This window comes from Anas acuta, chromosome W (assembly GCF_963932015.1).
Source record: "Anas acuta chromosome W, bAnaAcu1.1, whole genome shotgun sequence".
Taxonomy (NCBI): domain Eukaryota; kingdom Metazoa; phylum Chordata; class Aves; order Anseriformes; family Anatidae; genus Anas; species Anas acuta.
This window is the reverse complement of record NC_089016.1, coordinates 15726856-15745132: the sequence shown is the minus strand read 5'-3', so window position 1 is coordinate 15745132 and position 18277 is coordinate 15726856. Positions and strand designations below refer to the sequence as shown.

Below are 18277 nucleotides of genomic sequence, written 5' to 3'. Positions count from 1 at the left end.
TTTCTGTTCACAGGAACTGATCATCGGACACCCCCGTAATCTGTATACCCCAGTGACATGAGAGGACAATAAGTCAGCAAGCGTCCTGTCTAAGCCTGAGAGTTCCACACTGGCAGAATCCAGACAACAGCGAAGGGGCCTCCGTGGGTGGGGGGCTGCGATGCCTTTGTGTGATCTTATCTTTGGACCTTGTATACTAAATAAGCTTGTGTTGTTTGTTAAAAGTTGGTTAGAGAAAGTTAACATTATGTTGGTAGAACACCAACAACTACTTTAAGAGTGTATTTACTCAGGGTTACCAGTTACCTCCTAGTTTTCTCCTGGTTATTGTGCCTTTATGTTTTTTAGTTAAGTTATGATGTCTACGTCTTAAGATTGTTATATTTTAGCTAATTTGGTTGTGCATAGGGAGGGGGGAAATGTGGGTAGTTAGAGTCTGGCGGCCGGAAGATGTCGTGCTGTATGGAAAGGTGGAGCCCCTCCCTTGATGGACAGTAGTGTGTGGTCTGTGATGTAAGCAAGCAGAAGTGACGCTATGGGCCTCGGGTATATAACCCCATGTGACTCGCCAATAAATGCCATTTGCCATCCACCACATTGGTGTCTGTGAGCTGATGGACCGAGCGGCCTGGGGTTGGTTGCCGTGCCATTCCTGAACCAGGTCGCCACTGCCCCCTGAAGGCAACATCACCCCATCCTCAAACACCTCCCTCAGCCCGCACTCAGCTGGCTGAATCTGGGTTTGGGGGTGGTTTGGGGTTCAAGCCTGCTGGCACAGTGCAGCCTCACTGTGTGCTGCACTTTAGGCTGGTCAGGGCTTGGTGATGCAATTGGTCATCGCTCACACATGACCTTCAGCAGAAACACGTGGGACGAATAAATTTGACAGAATCCTCCATCCTCTCACCTGTACCACCTATTCAGGGGTGCTCACATCACACCCCTTCCTTGCGTTTGTGCCAGCTGCAAATTTACAGCACTTGGGGGAGGACGACACTGGCTCTGCTCCTTGCTTCCTCTTCCCTGTGCCTGTTGCAATCAATGTGCAGTATTTACCTCATACTCCCCGTATGCAGCAGAGAGCACAGCAGGGATATGCTGCAGCAGCCTATAGGAATGTCTTTTTTATTTAAAAAAGTTTGACAGAGAATGAAGGTTGGATCCTCATCTCCACCGCTGTAGCATAAAATGGGAGTAACTCCCTTGCAACCAGGGGGATGAGATGAAAACAAGCCTTGGAGACAGGGGCTGCCTGCCTGCCTTATTGATTTACTGCATCAAAATTTAAGCTTTCAAAGTTTTTTTCTTTGCCCTTCATTTTTGGTTTTATCTGCTTAAAGTGTAGTCAGTCCAGACTAAAATAATCATAATCATCATAAGAGGAGTCAAGCTGCTTCTCCCCTAAATGAGTTCATTTTCTTGGATTCCTCTCTTATAGTAGGAGGATTGAAAAAGGAAAGGGCAAATAAAAGATGGAGGCTGTGAACAGAGAGGGTAAAGCCACACACACATCGTAATAACAACCAGTATTTTAAATCTGGCACTGCCTTTGAAAACATTTACAGTCTTAAAACATGATTATAAAGATACGAGGGTGGGGGGGTGGGGGGAAGAAAGACACACACATACTGAAAAGAAAAATGAGTGAAACAACTGTTTAATTTCTTACTGTCATTAATACCAGAGTATTAAATAAAATCTCCCAGATTAATAAAATGACTCTGTTGAGACAAAAACAAAATTCCACTGCACTGCCCCTGGCTTTTGCAAATAGCAATATGTGTATGCAAAGGAATTCCTTGTCCCTGAAAATGTTTACAACTCAGAAATAACTGAAATCAGAAACCAGTCCTTTCCACAAAAAGGGGCTTTTTTTTTTTCTCATTTGTTATTTCCTACTCTTTCTCCCTCTCTCTCACCCTCTCTCCTTCTGAAAGTAAGGCTCACTGCAACGTTAAACCATTCTGGCTCACATTGAGGCAAAGGGCAGAGTTGCCTTATACATGTGTGTCGTGGTTTAACCCAGCCGGCAGCTAAACACCACACAGCCATTCGCTCACCCTTCCCCTCCCTCTCTGGGATGGGGGAGAGAAACAGGAAAGTGAAGCCCGTGAGTTGAGATAAAGACAGTTTATTAAGACAGGAAAATAATAATAACAATAATAATAATAATAACAATGATGATAATAGTACTACTATCAATAATGTGTACAAACAAGTGATGCACAATGCAATTGCTCACCACCCGCTGACCGATGCCCAGCCTAATCCCGAGCAGTCCGGCCCCCCTCCCCCGGCTAGCTACCCCTATATATTGTTTAGCATGACGTCAGATGGGATGGAATACCCCTTTGGCTAGTTTGGGTCACCTGTCCTGGGTCTGTCCCCTCCCAGCTCTTGCTGCACCCCCAGCCTGCCCGTTGGCAGGACAGAGCAAAAGGCTGAGATGTCCTTGGCTTAGTATAAGCACTGCTCTGCAACAATTAAAACATCGGGGTGTTATCAGCACTCTTCTCATCCTAATCGAAAACATAGTATTCTACCAGCTACTAGGAAGAAAATTAACTCTATCCTAACTAAAACCAAGACAATGTGCCAACTTTTCCCCAACAAATTCAACAATAACAAACCTCTCTGTCTATGTCAATTGCAATTATTATTTTGTGTTTGTCACACAATGACCTCCAAGCATTTTATAGATTTTAGTGAATCAAACCTCAAATGGCCTCTGCAAGAGAGGAAAGTATCAGCATTCCCCATCTGCAGTTGTTGCAACCACTTCTTTACAGACAATAATTAGATAGAAGCAATTGTAAGGTATATTGTTCAGGGATTTTTTGAAACAGCAAAAATCCCATGGCTTGCTGCAGCTGAGCAAACCAAGCTACCAGGGCAACTATGAGAAGTTCCCATGACAGTGTTCCCACATCGCCCAATTGAGGAATTTAGAAAAATATTGTTACCAGCATCTGGCTTCAAGGATGGGATCTACATGACTGCTAATCACAAGGGGGTTGTTTTCTTGCAGTTGTTTGTCTGAGTGCTTTTGACCAATAATCTTGTGTGAGACACTATCCGCCCCTGTTAAATTTGCTATAAAAGTAAGGCTATTCAAGTAATAAAGGGAGAGCATGATCTGACCGTACTGGTGTCTGTCATGTTTTTGGCCGTCCTTCCTGAAACAAAGCAGGACAGCCTAACTCATACATTTTGGGGTCTTGGGATTGGTCAGAGACACACTGTTCATATGCTGGAATAAGGCAGCATATTTTATTTTTCATTAAACTTGCTTCCTTACCTCTTTAACTTCTTTTCAGTCATATATGTTTTCTATTGAAAACTTTAATTTATGTATATTTTTTCACATTTTTAATTGGAAGACACTTTCTTTTCAGATAAAGAAACATAACTTTTGGCCTGCAGCAAGCCCTAGGAGATTTTGTGCTGAACCAGTTGCTCCATTTATTAAGCTGCTTAGATATATTCCTAAGAAAATACATTGTCTGTTTAGACATAGAGTGCTATGTAACCAAATATTAATTTTTATGTACACTGAAGATTTTAGTTTGCACAACTAGGAGAGAAGGAGCCTCTTCCAGACTTTTTCTTCTATGTAATTTCCTCTGGTGCTTGAAAGTGAATAGCAAAGATGGGCAAATGAAGATGTTTTGTTCTAGTTCTTCCTCAGCAACTGCTCAAGTAACTAGAAAGGTAATATCAGCCGTACTTTCCTCTGCTCCTTGGCGGGAAGCAATAGAAGAAGGCAGGCAATCAAAGCCGTTCTTAGAGATGCTTCCCATCACCTTGCTTCTCTGGCATCCAGGAACCACCACAGGTTTTTACTGCAGATAGACTTTAACTGCCTCAAAAGGGAAGTCTCTCAAACCACCGATTGGTTCAGAGAAACAGCAGCATCTGTGCCCTAATCAGCCATCGAGCAGAACAAGGCAAAGGGATATTGGCACCACTGGATGCAATGCCATGAAGAAGTATTTAATAAAGTCAACACTGTACAAACAATCATTTATGGACTGAGTTGTCCAGGTATAAGACTATGTCTTCCATCTATGGCAGAAGACAACTTTCCTAATAGAATGGATCCCTGTCTGATGTACCAAGAACCTGCATGCCATGCATGTTATGTGTGTTGGCCATTTTACTGATAGCACAAGAACAAATGCCACTTTGTGGACTGCCTTCATGAAGCTTTTTACTGTGTCTTGGAAAGTATCTCCATTTGGTGACTATTCTTCAAATCTCAGGAAGAGGCATTTTTCATATTTTCAGTAACTTTGGACTGCACACTTATCCAGTTTCATAATTTACATAGGACATCTTTTTGATCTGGGAAGACTGCAGTGATGTTTTGTGATCTTTTTCACAGTAGTCCTTTAAACACTAGTTCGAATTATAATAGTCATTTGGTGAAATCAGTTTGTCTGGAAATGTAGAGGGGAATAAAAGCCACTGGCACTTCTTCCTTCTTGCTTTATGTGAGGACATTTCTCACTTTGCCTATGATGGGAGCCACCTCTCATTGCCAGTTACAACTGGACCCTGAACCTTGACTGCCCCATCTGCAAGCTGCCCAGATGTGGTCTTCATGGGTGGGAAGAAAGCATGGATGATGACTTGGGGGGCAATCTGGAACTGAGCATGGCTTTGGGGCGAGACCCAGTGCCAAGAACAGTAGCTGGGTTGGGGGGGAGAGGTCTCTGACAATCTGCATACACACAGCTAGGAAGTCAAAGCAGACCCAACAACTGCAGAATATGCAAGATGTCAGAATTACCACGCTACTTTTGGGGTATTTTAATTAATCAACTATAAAAGTCAATTAAATAGTGACTACAAAACAATGGCAGCTGGAAAGGGACACCATACAAGTACATACTAGACTGTGATTTGTTCTGATTCAGTCTGGTTTCAGGGCATCTGAGATTTTCCAATAAGATCAGGTCATGCGTGTCTTTGTCCATGAAGATTGAGAGTGGCAGTACAGCAGCAAAGCAGCAGCCTGTTTTAACATCTGTGTCGCTCTGTGTCATAAGAATGTACTAAGAACTGCTTAAGATGAGGTGAATTTGCAGTGAGAAAATGCAAGACTACAGGTCTGTGGATTTCCTTCACCCATCTTGAACTACATTCAACACTTACCAACTGCTTACCTTTAAATTGCTACATACAACTAAATGTGTTGGGTCTGTCCAGGATGGAGTCACCTTTCCCTGCAGCAGCCCACACAGTGCTGTGCTCTGCACTCGTAGCTGGAACAGCACTGGTCTCACTCCAGTGTTGTGTCTATTGCTGCATAGTGCTGGCACAGCATCAGGACTCCTTCCAAGCCCCCAAGAGCCAGCAGGCTGGGGGTGGGCAAGTGACGGGAAGGGGACATCGCCAGGGCAACTGACCTAAACCAACCAAAGGGACATTCCATAACACCTGATGTCACACTCAGCAATACAAAGGGGGGCTCTCGTGGGGGAGGGGGCTGTTCCTCCTGAACAACCACTACGCGTTTTGAGGCCCTGCTTCCCAGGACGTGGCCGAACATCGCTTGTTGATGGGAAGTAGAGAATATTTTTTTTCCTTCTCTCTGTGCTTCCGCGTGGACTTATTGTTTCTGTTGTTTCTTTTTCTCCCCATTCCCTTTCCCTTTAATTAAACCTTTCTCATCTCAAACCTTGAGCTCTCTGTGTTGTATTTTCTCCCCCTTCCTCTTTGAGGAGAGGGGGAGTGAGAGAGTCGTGGTGGTGGAGCTCGGCTGCCCAGCTGAGTAAAACCACCACAGTCCTTTTTGGCGCCCAACGTGGGGCTCGAGGGTTGAGATAACAATAGCATTGGTTGAAGTATTTACAACTAACATATTGGTAGTCATAATGTTTGGTTTTCTGGTAATATTTTTCTGCGTGGCTATGTTGTATGTAGTCCACTCTCTGTTTTCTTTTTTCCTCTACATCCGATCAGAGAAAGTGTTGAAGTCTATGTTTGGTTTCTTTATCATGTTCTGCTGTAACATGCTGGCCTTCAGTTTTGTCTGGTACTCAGACCCTGCATTGTTATCATTCTGGTCTCATGGAGATTACCTTTTGGAAATATTAAGAATTACAGCGCCTTCTTTTTTGCCCCTAGCAGTCAATCTGTGAATAATATCGGGGGTGGTGCCTTCTACTTTTCTCCCTGTGGGCTAATTGCAGCAGCCTTTGAGTATTTTGGATAACCTTGGTCAGATATTATCCTCCTATTACTAGTTCTAGTGTTTGTCTTCCTCCCTAAGGTCAAACAATTTGTTAAGAATATCATCCAAGGACCTGCCCCGAGAAAAAGTAGTTGTGGGTGGCAAGGTGTGTGGGGGGATTTGGGCAGGTACCTGTCACGGTTTTCTCTGCCAGTAGTTTTTTACGTCACCCCTGAACAAGTGCAAAATCCAAGAAAACTGGTAGAATGTTTGAAAGACGTATGCCCTGACCCTGGCAATACCAGAGAACTCCACCAGCTTGCTGCACTCTGCTGGGGTCTGGCTTACACCTATCAAATGTCGATTAACATTGCCCAGCACCCTCAAGGGGATAGGGAAGTTCTTGAATTTGATGATGAGACAGCACACGCTGTGACCACCCCAGAGGACCAACCATCCATGGTATCAGTCGCCCCTATAGTGAAGACAAAACAATGGAAACGGAAGTCAGCTCGTTTAGTAAGGGAAGAAGCTCCTCCTAAGGACGAAGGAGAAGAGGAAAAGGCAGGCAGCTCTAAAGCGGTGTCATCATAGCAGTGTCATCATGCAGGTGAGCTCATCCTCACCTGGCTGCTTCGATGCTGGGACATTGTGGCCAATAGCCAACAGCTAGAAGGCAATGAAGCCAAGCACCTGGGATCCCTCTCAAGATAAAAGCTCATTGGTAGAGTAATTGGAAGAGAGGCACAAGTTCTCAGCCTCTGGAGGCGACTCCTATCAGCTGTGAAAGAAAGGTATCCCCACAAGGAAGATATTGTATATCAAGCAGGCAAGTGGACCACTATGGATAAAGGTCTCCAGCACCTGTGGGAATTAGCTGTGCTGGAGATGATTTATAGTAATTTGAACAATGCCCAGACACCTAAAGACCCTGATGAAGTCCAATGCACAGCGTCCATGTGGTGGAAGTTTGTACGGGCTGCACCCTCATCACATGCCAGCACACTGGCAGCAATGGATTGGGAGGAGGGGATGGGGCCGACTGTGGATAAGGTATCCAACCAGCTTCATAAATATGAAGAAAATCTCTCTGCCCCAGTATGGGCCTGCATTTCAGCTGTGGAGAAACTGTCTCTACAGTTAGAAGAACACATAGCTTCCTCAGCACCTAGATGGAAGAATCTTTCTGCCATCAAGTGCCAGCATTCTCCGGCTCAAGCAAAGGAGAATCCGGGACGCACACCGTGAGGTACTTTGTGGTTTTATTTACGTGACCAAAGGGAAGATAAGAGGAAGTGGGACGGTGAAGCGACCTCGGCCCTAGCTGCTCGGGTACGTGAGCTGCAGAAAGATACAGCAGAAAGAAAAGGGGCCCCTAGGAAGACTGCTGCCCCAGTTTCTGTTGGGCAGTCCCCCAGAGGCAGTAGAAGGGCTAGTATTACTCCTGACCCTGACGAAGAGACTTCTGCTTCACATTTGGAAGAATTAATTGATAGATGCTCCAACCAGGACTAGTGGGGCCCTGCCTCTGGCCAGGTAGAGGAGAGGGACAACCGGATTTACTGGTCTGTGTGGATTCAATGGCCTGGCACACCGGAACCACAGAAATATAAAGCTTTAGTGGACACAGGCGCACAGTGTACCCTAATGCCATTAGGCACCCAAGGGGCAAAAGTCATCTCTATCTCTAGAATGACAGTGGGATCCCAAGAGCTAACTGTATTGGAAGCTGAAGTGAGTCTAACTGGGAATGAGTGGCAAAAGCACTCCATCGTGGCTGGCCCAGAGGCTCCGTGCATCCTCGGCATAGACTACCTCAAGAAAGGGTACTTCAAGGATCCAAAAGGGTACCGGTGGGCTTTTGGTATAGCTGCCTTGAGCACAGAGAAGATTAATCAGCTGTCTGCCCTGCCTGGTCTCTCAGAAGACCCTTCTGCTGTAGGATTGCTGAGGATTGGAGAACAGCAAGTGCCAATTGCGACTACAACTCAGCACCGATGGCAATATTGCACCAACCAAGGCTCCCTGATTCCTATTCATGAGTTAGTTCACCATCTAGAGAGCCAAGGAGTGATCGGCAAGACTCATTCACCTTTGAACAGTCCTATATGGCCTGTGTGAAAGTCTAATGGCGAGTGGAGGCTAACTGTGGACTATCACGGACTGAATGAAGTCATGACACCACTGAGTGCTGCAGTGCCAGACATGCTAGAACTCCAGTATGAACTAGAGTCAAAGGCAGCCAAGTGGTACGCCACAATTGATAATGCTAATGCATTTTTCCCCATCCCTCTGGCAGCAGCACGCAGGAGGCAGTTTGCTTTCACTTGGAGGGGCATTCAGTATACTTGGAATCGGCTGCCCCAGGGGTGGAAACACAGCCCTACCATTTGCCATGGACTGATCCAGATGACACTGGAACAGGGGAATGCTCCTGAACACCTGCAGTACGCTGATGACATTCTTAACACAGGAGAAGAAGTTTTTGAGAAAGGGAAGAAAATAATTCAAATTCTCCTGAAAGCTGGCTTTGCTATTAAACAGAATAAGGTCAAGGGACCCGCACAGAAAATCCAGTTCTTGGGTGTAAAATGGCAGGATGGACATCACCACATTCCGACGGATGTGATCAACAAAATAATGGTTATATCTCCGCCAACTAGCAAAAAAGAAACACAAGCTTTCCTAGGCCTTGTGGGATTCTGGAGAAGGCATGTGCCAGGCTACAGTCAGCTTGTGAGTCCTCTATATCGAGTGACTCGAAAGAAGAACTTTTTGAGTGGGAACCTGAGCAACAACAGGCCTTTGAACAATCAAACAAGAAATAACTCGTACAGTGGACCTTGGGCCTGTTCCTTCCGGACCAGCTGTTCAAAACATACTTTACACTGTAGCTGGGGATCATGGGCTTACCTGGAGCCTCTGGCAGAAAACGCCAGAAGAAACTCGAGTTCGACCTCTGGGGTTCTGGAGCTGGGGCTATCGAGGATCAGAAGCCAATTACACCTCAACTGAAAAGGAAACATTAACATCATATGAGGGGATTCAAATTGCTTCAGAAGTTGTGGGTACAGAAGCAAAACTCTTCTTGGCCCCACGGCTACCTGTGTTACATTGGATGTTCAAAGGGAAAATCCCCACTACACACCATGCAACTGACGCTATGTGGAGTAAGTAGTTAGCGTTAATTACACAGCAGGCTCGAATGGGGAAACCCAACCTCACAGGAATCCTGGAAGAGATTATGGGCTAGCCAGAGAGCAGGAATTCAGAGTACTGACAGAAGAGGTAACTCGTGCTGAAGAAGCACCACCATACAGTGAGTTGCCAGACAGTATGTTGCCATACAGTGAGTTGACAGAAAGCAGTATGTGTTATTCACTGACGGATCCTGCCATGTGGTAGGGAACCATCAGAAATGGAAAGCTGCTGTGTGGAGTCCCACACGACTAGTTGTGGAGGCCATGTGTGAAATGTGTTCATCTGATTCGTGTCAATATGGAACAATGCTAGGGCCGCATGGTATGATGAATGTGACCTTCTGTCATACATACCCTTGTATAACCACAAGTCTAAGAAAAACAGAGGGGTTAATGTATATAATTCTTGTATCTTGCAAAGGAATGTTTTAGCAATTAGTGTCACTAGAGAGCTTGAAGGGAAATGTAGGCTTTTCCTTGAAGTCTCTGATATCTGGGGGGGTTTCAGAATAACCGCTAACTATTATGACTATTGCATGGGACACTATGCAAGTCTCTGATATATGGCCAGGAGATTAAGGAGAAGGGGGAGCTGAAGAATGACTAAAAGACAAAGCTTGCAGGGGACGCTGCACAAGTCTCTGACATACAGCCAAGTTGGACAAAGAAGGACAAGAGGGAGGAAGACTAGGAGCCTTCAGCACGAGAGACCCCCAGAGGGACCACCGGAGACTGATACGCATGCTCCAGTAGGAGGGTTTGGATTCCGGAAACTAATCATAATAACCCTGTGGTTTTTTAGAAGTAGTACTGAATATGTATTAGCCTAGGAGCATAAAAATCAGCTGCTTGATGTAACTGGTGTGCGTCTTGGTGGAGCAGAGACTCCCGGCGCACCCAGCGCTGTTTGCTTACCTCTATTCCTTTAATAAATTGTAAACTTTGATTATAGTCCTATTTTGAAGACTGAGCCATTTATTGCACATGGAAGGGGAAGGCGAGTCAAGTCAGTATGCAGAAGTGAAAGCTATACAACTGGCCCTAGAGACTGCTAAAAGAGAAAAATGGCCAGTACTGTATCTCTACACTGACTCATGGATGGTGACAAATGCTCTATGGGGGTGGCTGTGGCAATGGAAACAGAACAACTGGCAGCGCAGACATAAACCTATCTGGGCTGCTACCCTGTGGCAAGATATTGCTGCCCGGGTAGAAAACCTGGCTGTAAAAGTACGTCATGTAGATGCCCATATGCCTAAGAATCGTGCTACCGAAGAACATCAGAACAACGAAGAAGTGGATCGAGCTTCGAAAATTGAAGTAGCTCAGGTGGACCTAGTCTGGGAATATAAGGGTGAGCTCTTTGTAGCTCGATGGGCCCATGAAATATCAGGACATCTGGGGAGGGATGCCACATACAGATGTGCTCGTGATCGAGGGGTGGACCTGACCATTGAGGCCATCACACAGGTTACCCATGAGTGTGAGACCTGTGCTGCAATCAAATGAGCCATGAGGGTAAAGTCTCCCTGGAATAGGGGGAGATGGCTTGGATTTCGATATGGTGAGGCCTGGCAAATTGACTATATCGGACCACTCCCACAAACTCGCCAAGGCAAACGGTACATACTCACCATGGTAGAAGCAACTACTGGGTGGCTGGAAACATATCCCATAAACCATGCCATGGCCCGAAACACTATCTTGGGCCTGGAAAGGCAAGTGCTGTGATGACATGGTACACCAGAAAGAATTGAGTCCAACAATGGGAGTCACTTCCGAAACAATTTGGTCACTTCCTGGGCCAAGAGACATGGCATTGAGTGGGTGTATCACATCCCTTATCACCCACAAGCCTCTGGGAAGGTTGAGAGGTACAATGGACTGTTAAAGACTATGCTGCAAGCATTGGGTGCTGGGACGTGGAAACATTGGGATATAAATCTACCAGAGGCCACTTGGCTAGTTAACAGGGGGCTTGACAGCCGTCCTGGTGCTGCTGAAACAAAACCCCTACACATTGTGGGAGAAGCTAAAGTCCCTGTAGTGCATGTGGGAAAGTGGATGGGGAAGGCAGGGTTGCCCCTGCCATGGAAAAGGCAAACCCACTCGTGGGATTGTCTTCGCCCAAGGACCAGGGTATACCTGATGGGTAATGCAGAAAATGGGGATATCAAGTGTGTGCCTCAAGGAGATTTAACACTGGGAGAAAATTAATCTGTAATCCAAGTTATGTGTTGTAGGAGGACACTGCAGAACCAACAACAGGTCGACTTTGCGAGGAACTGGGCAAGTGCAAGAGTGATGTGAGCTAAGCTGGTGCTGGTGTCAAGAAAACCAACTTCGCCTGCCTTGAGTGACTACTTTGACAGATGAAGCTGAAACCATCAACAGTTTTTATAGACATTTTGAAAAAAGACCTATGGAATGAAAGGAAGTACAGACGTATAAATTATTCAATGGAAAGAGAACAATACTGATAAGAGCATCTATTTACTAAACTGTGGTACCTGAGTATGACACAAATGTTATGGAATAAGGGGGGGAGGTTGTGTTGGGTCTGTCCGGGATGGAGTCACCTTTCCCTGCAGCAGCCCACACAGTGCTGTGCTCTGCACTCGTAGCTGGAACAGCACTGGTCTCACTCCAGTGTTGTGTCTATTGCTGCATAGTGCTGGCACAGCATCAGGACTCCTTCCAAGCCCCCAAGAGCCAGCAGGCTGGGGGTGGGCAAGTGACGGGAAGGGGACATCGCCAGAGCAGCTGACCTAAACCAATCAAAGGGACATTCCGTAACACCTGATGTCACACTCAGCAATAAAAATGGGGGACTCTTGTGGGGGAGGGGGATGTCCTCCTGAACAACCACTATGCGTTTTGAGGCCCTGCTTCCCAGGACGTGGCCAAACATCGCTCGTTGATGGGAAGTAGAGAATAATTTTTTTCCCTTCTCTCTGCTTCCGCGCGGACTTATTGTTTCTTTTGTTTCTTTTTCTCCCCATTCCCTTTCCCTTTAATTAAACCTTTCTCATCTCAAAGCTCAAGCTCTCTGTGTTGTATTTTCTCCCCTTTCCTCTTTGAGGGGAGGGGGAGTGAGAGAGCGGTTGTGGTGGAGCTCAGCTGCCCACCTGAGTAAAACCACCACAACAGCATATAGCCACATATATATTTTTGGCACCATTAAGCATCATGTAGCAATTTCAATCTGTTAAATAGGGCTGGGATCTGCAAGGATGCTGGCATCTAGATTGCTGCCCTCTTCTGAAAGTGAAATGGTGCTAATGATACCCAAAACAGCATTGGAAAATATGTGCTATTTTATGATATAGTCACGGACAGACAAGAATGACCTTCAGATGTAATGACTGTATATTTGAGTACCTACATTGCCCCAGATGCTTCCTCCAAATAACAACAGACGTTAAGACAGGGTCAGAAGGGGCAGAATAGAAAAAGTAATGTATTTAGCATACAGTCTTGAGGCGTATGTGTGACGATTCATCCATATCTGATAATGCCCTACAATACCCAGCCGAGGTCTCTGCCTAGTCTCCTTGATCTGCAAAAATCCCTATCTAACATCCCTTTAGGTAGCGTTTGCTGCTGAAAAGTCTGCCTCCAAAATGTGGTGCTAAGGAACAGTACGGAGCATAGAGTGGAATGGAGACACCACGGCTAGGCTCTGTGACCAGGTGGGGACTCTATTGTTCTTGTGCACACCGAGACTGATAAGCTACACTCTTTGCCACCTTGAACCAAGGACCTGTCATGTTTTGACAAATGCTGTACCCTAGTGTACTTTTTGCTCATTATAATATCATTATAATACCAAAACACACCTCCATCCCAAAAGCTACCCGCCTCCAAGGTGCGACCACCCCTCACTGAGCATGTGCTCTGAATTTCTCGGAGCCTATTACTTTAAACGGAGACAGGAGAACTTTTCACCAATCATAACTAAGATATGCTTGATTAGAGCCACTCAAGCTCCACCTAAAAGATAGAAAATAATATAAATTGGCCCAAGAGAGAGGGGATGTGAGGGAAGATACCGCCGTCAGGGGAGATACCATCCCGAGGAAATACAACATCCTTAGGACCTCCTGACTCCTGGGATCAGTCGATAGGCTGAGCCTCTCTTCCCCCCCCCCCGTTGGGACGCCTTTGGGTGAGATCTGAATACTTGGTTATAAATCTCTATAGAGTCTTTAATCCTTTTAACGTGTTTATTTCTAGGCTGCACACCTGTAACATCTATAATATCTGTAACACCTGAATATTTCATGCATGCTAGCTTGCTTTTGCAGACAGTCACTATTGCTGGCAATCCAAAAGAACCTTGTGATCTGTTGCTGTAATAAACCATACTTGATTGCATTGTTATAGCTCTCATTAAGTGCAACTAGGGTAAGGGTGATTATCCGTGACCGTGATAGTTCAGTGTTCTGAATCCAACTGGACCCCCAGACGGTTAACGCGTTATCGGTGAATGTCCGACCGGACCCCCAGACAGTTAACACGTTATTGGTAAATGTCCGACCAGACCCCCAGATGGTTAACACGTTATTGGTGAATGTCCGACTGGACCCCCAGATGGTTATCCGACTGGTTCAGTACCCTGAATCCGACTGGGCCCATAACGGTTAATCAGCTACACCCCTTAACGCAACAGTCTTGACATTAAGGTTTATGGAAAATTTGTTATGTGAGAAAGGAAAAGCCCAAAGCATTGAAACAAAGTTCCAAATTCTTTTTTTTTTTTTCCCTTACATCAGTTTTGATGCATCTCAAACAATATAAAGTGTAGTGGTTGTTGCAGAACTTTTGTTTGCACTGTGATTTCATCAGAAATAGCCTTTTTATAGCTTTAATGCTTTTTTGTTTGTTTCTTTTTGTTCTCTCCTGTACCTCAGTGCCAAGAGAATGGCCACAATGACCTAATAGGTCTTTTCTATCTCTAATTTCCATGATTTGATGAAAAACTATATTCTGCACACTTCTCAGCCCCATATACAAACATTATTCTTGGCCACTAGTCTGTGTTTAAGAATGTCATTCACTTCTCGGGGCTTCTAAAGATTGCATTTCTTTATGTAAATATGCATGCACATATTTGGTCTATAGTATCACCATGTCAGAATTATTTTTGAATGTTAATTTCAAAGCAAAATAAAAACCAACAGTATATCTTTAGGTCAGAGAGACTGTAGGTACTGGATGTTTTCTGACCAGAAACGTGTATACACATACACACCTATGCTATAATTATAGAAGCATGTATAACAGGATGCTGCCCATGCTTGTCTGAGTTGCCTCGTTCCAATTTGTTTCAGGGCTCAGAGAGTTTGTGTTTCACTGCCAGCAAGGGGCCTTTCATTTACCAGATCACAGAATCACAGAATTGAAGGGGTTGGAAGGGACCTCAAGAGATCATCAGGTCCAGCCCCCCTGCCAAAGCAGGCTCCTTAGAGCAGGCTGCCCAGGTAGGCGTCCAGACGGGCCTTGAATATCTCCAGGGAAGGAGACTCCACAACCTCCCTGGGCAGCCTGTTCCAGTGCTCCATCACCCTCACCGTGAAGAAGTTCTTTCACATGTAGGTGTGGAACGTCCTGTGGTCTCAGGTCTTTATACACATTGATGAGATCCCCTCTCAGTCTTCTTTTCTCCAGGCTGAACAGACACAGGTCTCTCAGCCTTTCCTCATAGGGAAGGAGCTCCAGGCCCCATATCATCTTTGTGGCCCTCTGCTGGAGTCTTTCCAGGAGATCCCTGTCTTTTTGGGACTGGGGAGCCCAGAACTGGACACAGTACTCCAGGTGAGGCCTGACCAGGGCAGAGTAGAGGGGGAGGATCACCTCCCTTGACCTGATGGTCAATGCAGATAACTCAACACAGCCCTGCAGTATTACCAAATGAGGATGCAGGCTTATGAGTGAAAGATACAGAGGTTTCTGGAGAAAAATGAGCACTGAAGTCTGAGCAATGGGCATTTCCGTGACTAGCATGCACTTAGGCTGAGATATAGGTCTGAGGGGACTGAATCCACTTGGACTTCATTCTCACTTACATGAAGCCTTCTTTTAAATGATGCCTTTTAATAGAGGCTTAATGATGCCTTTAGCCCTATTAGAGCTGTATCATGCCAACAATTAAAAAAAGGGACTTGCTGGTGTTATAAATGAAGTCTCAACTCAATCTTGTTATAAATGAAGTCTCAACTCAATCTGAATTTAGTAATATTTATACTTATAAAAGGTATAAAAGCTATAAAAGGTATAAAAGGCAAGTAATCAGCGCTGGGTATACGGGGAGTCAACGCTCCACCAACATGCACACACGAACATCAAACATTCTAAATATACAGAACATTGTTTTTACATACTAAACCTGAGTATGCCTATACATATGTACAATCAGAAAAGGTAACAAACAATCCTTTAAGTTCCATGACTTAACAGTCTCCATTTTCCATTCCTTTTCTTGATTACTAACAAGTCTCCATTTTCCATTCCTTTTGAACAATATGTCTTGCTTTAAGTTGTCAAGCAACTCAGTCTTCAGGCCTTAGGTATCCCGTTCTTCCCAGATTGAAGAAAAATATATCCATCTCCTTTTCAAGGCCAATGAGGCCTGGGTCTGTACTGGGTCTGGCTGGAATGTTAACTTTCCTGGCAGCAGCCCATACAGTGCCGTACTCTGTACTTGTAGCTGGAACAGCAGTTATCACACCAGTGTTGTGTCTACTGCTGAGCAGCAGTGGCACAGTGTGGGAATAGAAATGTTGTTTTTGCAGAGTTACATTGTTTAGAAGGAGGGAATGTGGTACTGAGATATGCTTAGTGATAAGAAAGTTTAGCAGGCGACCTAGTAAAATGCAGACAACCAGACTCCTTAGGACAATTAGGTGAAAATCACGGTGTCAAGTCAAGTCAGATAAGTGAAGAAACATTACCACTTCAAGCAGTAAAAATGTCAAAAGAAATTTGAAATTTAACAGGCCAGCAACTGAAGGCCATGCATTGTTTGTGAATCATCAGATAGATTGTGAACCTGGATTACCCACTCAGTGGGGAAACAGGGGAGGGTCCTGTCATCAAAAGGTATATAAACTGTGTTTTGGAACCAGTAGATGTGCTCTCTCCTGCTTGTGGGGCGCCCGCCATTGCAATCGCGAATAAATTACTACTTCACTGAGATCCTCGCCTGAGCCTAAGTTATTGGCTACGGAGTGTTTCTCACAATTTGGGGGCTCGTCCGGGATCCAGTCACCTACTGGGGAGCCCCACCGCCGCAGCAGCAGGAAGGCATGCCCCGCTGATTTCAGCGGTCCTGTGCATCCACGGTGGCGGTTCTGCGGAAAGCTGACAGAGGGCCCGAGACTGGTTAAAGAGGCAGGATCCGTGAAGTAGTGGGGAAAGGAAGAAGGTAGGCACTCCGGGTTTTTAAGAATCGATCCGGTAACTCTGTGCACAGACCAAGGTAAGAAATATTAAATATTGCCTTGGGGGTCGGGTGATCTGGTGTATGGTAAGCCCTTGCACGGGGAAGTGCTGGCACTACACCAGGGGAATCTGGTGTACGGTAATCCTTGCACGGGGAAGTGCTTGGAAGTACACCAGGGAATCTGGTAAACTCAGGTGTGCGGTAACGTTGGCACGGGGAAGTGCTTGGTGGTACACCCCCATCTTTCAGTACGTTGGTGTGTGGTACACTGCAGAAGGGAAAATTCTGTAGCACATACTGGCGAGGGTTAGGAAAGATGGGAAGTACGAGTTCCAGGGAATCTGGTAAACTCATAGGTGTGCGGTAACGCTTGCACGGGGTAGTGCTTGGCGGTACACCCCCATTTTTCAGTACGTTGGTGTGTGGTACACTGCAGAAGGGAAATTTCTGTAGCACATACTGGCGAGGGTTAGGAAAAATGGGAAAATATGAGTTCCAGGGGACAGAGAGATATCCCTGGGGGAGTGCCTACTAATAGTTCTTCCTGAAGAATTATAAGAAATTGGAAACATAATCCCAAAATTAGAGGGATTGTAAAAGAAAAATCTTTTTTTTTTAAAAAAAAAGGGTTAAATATTGTGTATCAGTCTGGACAAAAGAACCAATTAAGGAAACAGCAGTATTTTGGCCAAAATACAGGTCTGATGAAAATTCAGGCTTTAAATTTATGTGTAAACAAGAAGATTCCTTTTTCAGAGAAGGAGCCAAGTTATGCTCCCTATAATCTTAATATTGAACTGGTGGCAGCAGCAGTCACTCCAGGAAGGGAGACAGGGACTGTAATTAACACTGTCCCTAAAGAAGGATCGTACTCTAGGTTCTGGCAAGAATTAGAACAAGGTAGAAGAGATATTGAGAATTTTGCCTTCCCTGATACTAACAGTACTAACACTAACTCTTAGGTGAACTACCCCCCCCTCCTTACCAGCAGAGAGGTTAGGATTTTTAAGAAGGAGAGGAAGTCTTTATTCGAGGACCCCAACAGCCTAGTTGAACAATTAGACCAGTTCCTATGACGTGATTTATACTCTTGGGGGAGGGAATTATGTCTATAAGTATGTTGTTTACAGGGAAAGAAATGGGAATGATCAGGAGGAGAGCTGCTATACAAGAATGGGAAAGAGCTCATCCTTCAGGACCAGGGGTAATACCGGCAGGGCAGAAATACCCACTTGCCAATCCTGGCTGAAATAATAATAGTGTGCAACACAGAAATCATATGAGAGACTTGGGGTCAGAATGAGAAAGTACTCGGGGATGAGACCTGAGGACCCAGTATCCCAAGGGCTCTTGAAAGTTCATTGTGTGATTAAAGCCTGGAAAAATATGCAGAAAATGCTTCAGAAGGTGGGGGGATGTAGTGAACAGTCACTGGGGGACCCTCCTGCGGGAGGC

At 45.3% G+C, this 18277-nt stretch overlaps 2 protein-coding genes and 1 long non-coding RNA gene across 17 annotated transcripts in view; 1 reads left to right on the top strand and 2 right to left on the bottom strand.

Moving 5' to 3' along the window:
- LOC137846966 (uncharacterized) overlaps positions 1-18277 on the bottom strand; it is a 456759-nt gene that overhangs the window by 156817 nt on the left and 281665 nt on the right. The window lies entirely within an intron of this gene.
- LOC137846955 (SET-binding protein-like) overlaps positions 1-18277 on the bottom strand; it is a 325858-nt gene that overhangs the window by 42544 nt on the left and 265037 nt on the right. The window contains exons 6-7 of one of the 15 annotated variants that reach the window (XR_011090675.1): positions 9092-9189; positions 3520-6653 (exon numbers count right to left, since the gene is read on the bottom strand). The exons of 13 other annotated variants lie outside the window; for them this stretch is intronic. Coding sequence is in view for 1 of the 2 variants with exons in the window: in XM_068665078.1 (XP_068521179.1) it covers positions 9179-9189 (11 nt within the window). In the remaining variant the exon portion in view is untranslated. Of the gene's footprint in view, positions 1-3519; positions 9190-18277 lie in introns of those variants that run through there. One more of the 15 variants, XM_068665078.1, reaches the window with a different exon arrangement.
- The window catches only part of LOC137846976 (uncharacterized), a 108560-nt gene that overhangs the window by 85329 nt on the left and 4954 nt on the right, over positions 1-18277 (top strand). The gene's annotated exons all lie outside the window — the stretch shown is intronic.